Raw genomic sequence first — 1,326 nt, 5'->3', positions numbered from 1 at the left:
GGACTCGAGGCGTGGCGATGGAGGGCCGAGCACATCCCTCCTCGCGCGCGGGCGGCGTGGGCGGCCGCCTTCTCGCGCGACGGGGCATCGGTGTCGTGCCCCCCTCCCCTCCCCATGAACCTAGAACCGTCCCCCCATACCCCATGTCCCCTCCCTCCCCGATTAACCTAGAACCGTCCCCCATACCCTCTCCCCCATGCCTCCTCCCATGCCCCTCCCTCCCCCGATTAACCTAGAGGCCGTCCCCCATACCCCATGCCCCCTCCCTTCCCCCTCCCCCCGATTAACCTAGAGCCGTCCCCCCCATACCCCATGCCCCTTCCCCTCCCCCCCGCGCGCCCTTCCCCTGGCTACAAGAGGACTCCAGCTCGCCCGAGGTAGTAGCTGCCGCGTCGGGAGTCCGGGCGGAGCGAGGGCGAGCAAGAGGAGCTTCGGTCGCCATGAGGTGAGGGCGCTGCTGGGGCTCCATGGGGAGGGGGGGGGGCTATATGCAGGTGCTTCATATATCTATCTATCTATCTACATATATATATATATATATATATATATATATATATATATATATATATATATATATATGTGTGTGTGTGTGTGTGTGTGTGTGTGTGTGTGTGTGTGTGTGTGTGTATATGGATATAGATAGTCAAATACATAGACATATACATATCCACACACACATACATTTATGTGCAGTAGATGAACTGAGAGAGACGTATTTCTTACAAACTAGTAATTGGTCAATTAAAGTGGATCTGTTACTCGTCATTAGTACTTCGACCCTTGGTGTTGCTTTCCTTGCTTATTCTCTAGACTTCTCGTTCAAGAATGTATTAAATACACCCGGAATAGACGCGTGGACATCAAGCACTTATATTTTCCGCCGCTTTAATGATACGTAAATGCTATAGGCCAGTGTCTATGTCGACGCAGACCCGCGAGGCTCAGGGGGGTGAACGAGGTCGACTGGCTTCTCGCTCGCCCAGACACGCGCGCCCTTGGCTGGCTCGCCTTCCTAGCCTCTCGCGAGCCCCTTCGAATTCACACTCGATGGTGCCTTATTATTATTATTATTATTATTATTATTATTATTATTATTATTATTATTATTATTATTATTATTATTATTATTATATTAAGCTATATGATGAGCCACACTGAAAAAGTCGAGATTTATACCACCAAAGGTGTCAGTGCAGGTCAAGATACAGCTAAGAAAGAGTGAATAAACGATAGTTAAGGTCTATATGTGTCAATAATAATATGTGTATCGTTAATAAAAAATATTTAACCAAGTTATGATTGTGACAATCACAAGAAATTATATAA

At 48.0% G+C, this 1,326-nt stretch overlaps 1 protein-coding gene across 1 annotated transcript in view; it reads left to right on the top strand.

Annotated features, from left to right (window-relative positions):
* Nucleotides 1-1,326, top strand: part of LOC113819008 (mitochondrial amidoxime reducing component 2) — a 16,128-nt gene continuing 14,802 nt past the window's right edge. The window contains exon 1 of the mRNA XM_070115041.1: nucleotides 1-445. Coding sequence (XP_069971142.1) covers nucleotides 441-445 — 5 coding nt within the window. The 5' untranslated portion in view covers nucleotides 1-440. The remainder of the gene's footprint in view (nucleotides 446-1,326) is intronic.

This window comes from Penaeus vannamei, chromosome 37 (assembly GCF_042767895.1).
Source record: "Penaeus vannamei isolate JL-2024 chromosome 37, ASM4276789v1, whole genome shotgun sequence".
NCBI classification, from domain to species: Eukaryota; Metazoa; Arthropoda; class Malacostraca; order Decapoda; family Penaeidae; genus Penaeus; species Penaeus vannamei.
Note: the sequence above shows the minus strand (reverse complement) of the source record. Positions and strands in the feature narration are given on the sequence as shown.